We start from the raw sequence: 766 nt of genomic DNA, 5'->3' as shown, positions 1-766 counted from the left end.
AGAATATTGATCGATTTTTTTTATTATTAATAATATTTGTTTTAAGAATATTATTTTTAATTGTTTGTCCAAATATTATAGGGTTATTATTGGGATGAGATGGGTTAGGTTTAATTTCTTATTGTTTGGTAATTTATTATCAAAATACAAAATCTTTTAATTCAGGAATAATTACTGTTTTATTGAATCGAGTAGGGGATGTTGGGATTTTAATAATAATTAGTTTATTAGTAATTTTAGGTTCTTGAAATATATTATTTTATGAGATAGAATTTTTTTTATTATCATTGTTAATAATTATAAGAGCTTTTACAAAAAGAGCTCAATTACCTTTTTCTGTTTGATTACCATTAGCTATAGCTGCTCCTACTCCAGTTTCATCATTAGTTCATTCATCAACTTTAGTTACTGCAGGGGTGTATTTATTAATACGATATAACTATTTTTTAATAGATAATAATGTAATAGAATTAATATTATTTATTTCTAGAAGAACAATATTAATATCAGGATTAATAGCTAATTTTGAATGTGATTTAAAAAAGATTATTGCTTTGTCAACTTTAAGACAACTAGGGTTAATAATAAGAATTTTAAGATTGGGTAAGGTTGATTTAGGATTTATACATTTAGTAATTCATGCTTTATTTAAATCTTTATTATTTATATGTAGAGGAATTTTAATTCATCAAATAAATAATAATCAAGATATTCGTTTTATAGGAAGATTAGTCAGGTATTATCCTTTTGTTAGAATTGTTTTTTT

General features: G+C 22.1%; 1 protein-coding gene across 1 annotated transcript in view; it reads left to right on the top strand.

Moving 5' to 3' along the window:
• Positions 1-344: 344 nt before the first annotated feature.
• The window catches only part of LOC122637381 (NADH-ubiquinone oxidoreductase chain 5-like), a gene marked incomplete at its 5' end in the record, with an annotated part of 4,344 nt that continues 3,922 nt past the window's right edge, over positions 345-766 (top strand). The window contains one exon of the mRNA XM_043829483.1: positions 345-766. This exon is cut by the window's right edge and continues 208 nt beyond it. Coding sequence (XP_043685418.1) covers positions 345-766 — 422 coding nt within the window.

Source organism: Vespula pensylvanica, unplaced genomic scaffold, assembly GCF_014466175.1.
Source record: "Vespula pensylvanica isolate Volc-1 unplaced genomic scaffold, ASM1446617v1 scaffold0001, whole genome shotgun sequence".
Lineage (NCBI taxonomy): Eukaryota > Metazoa > Arthropoda > Insecta > Hymenoptera > Vespidae > Vespula > Vespula pensylvanica.
Note: the sequence above shows the minus strand (reverse complement) of the source record. Positions and strands in the feature narration are given on the sequence as shown.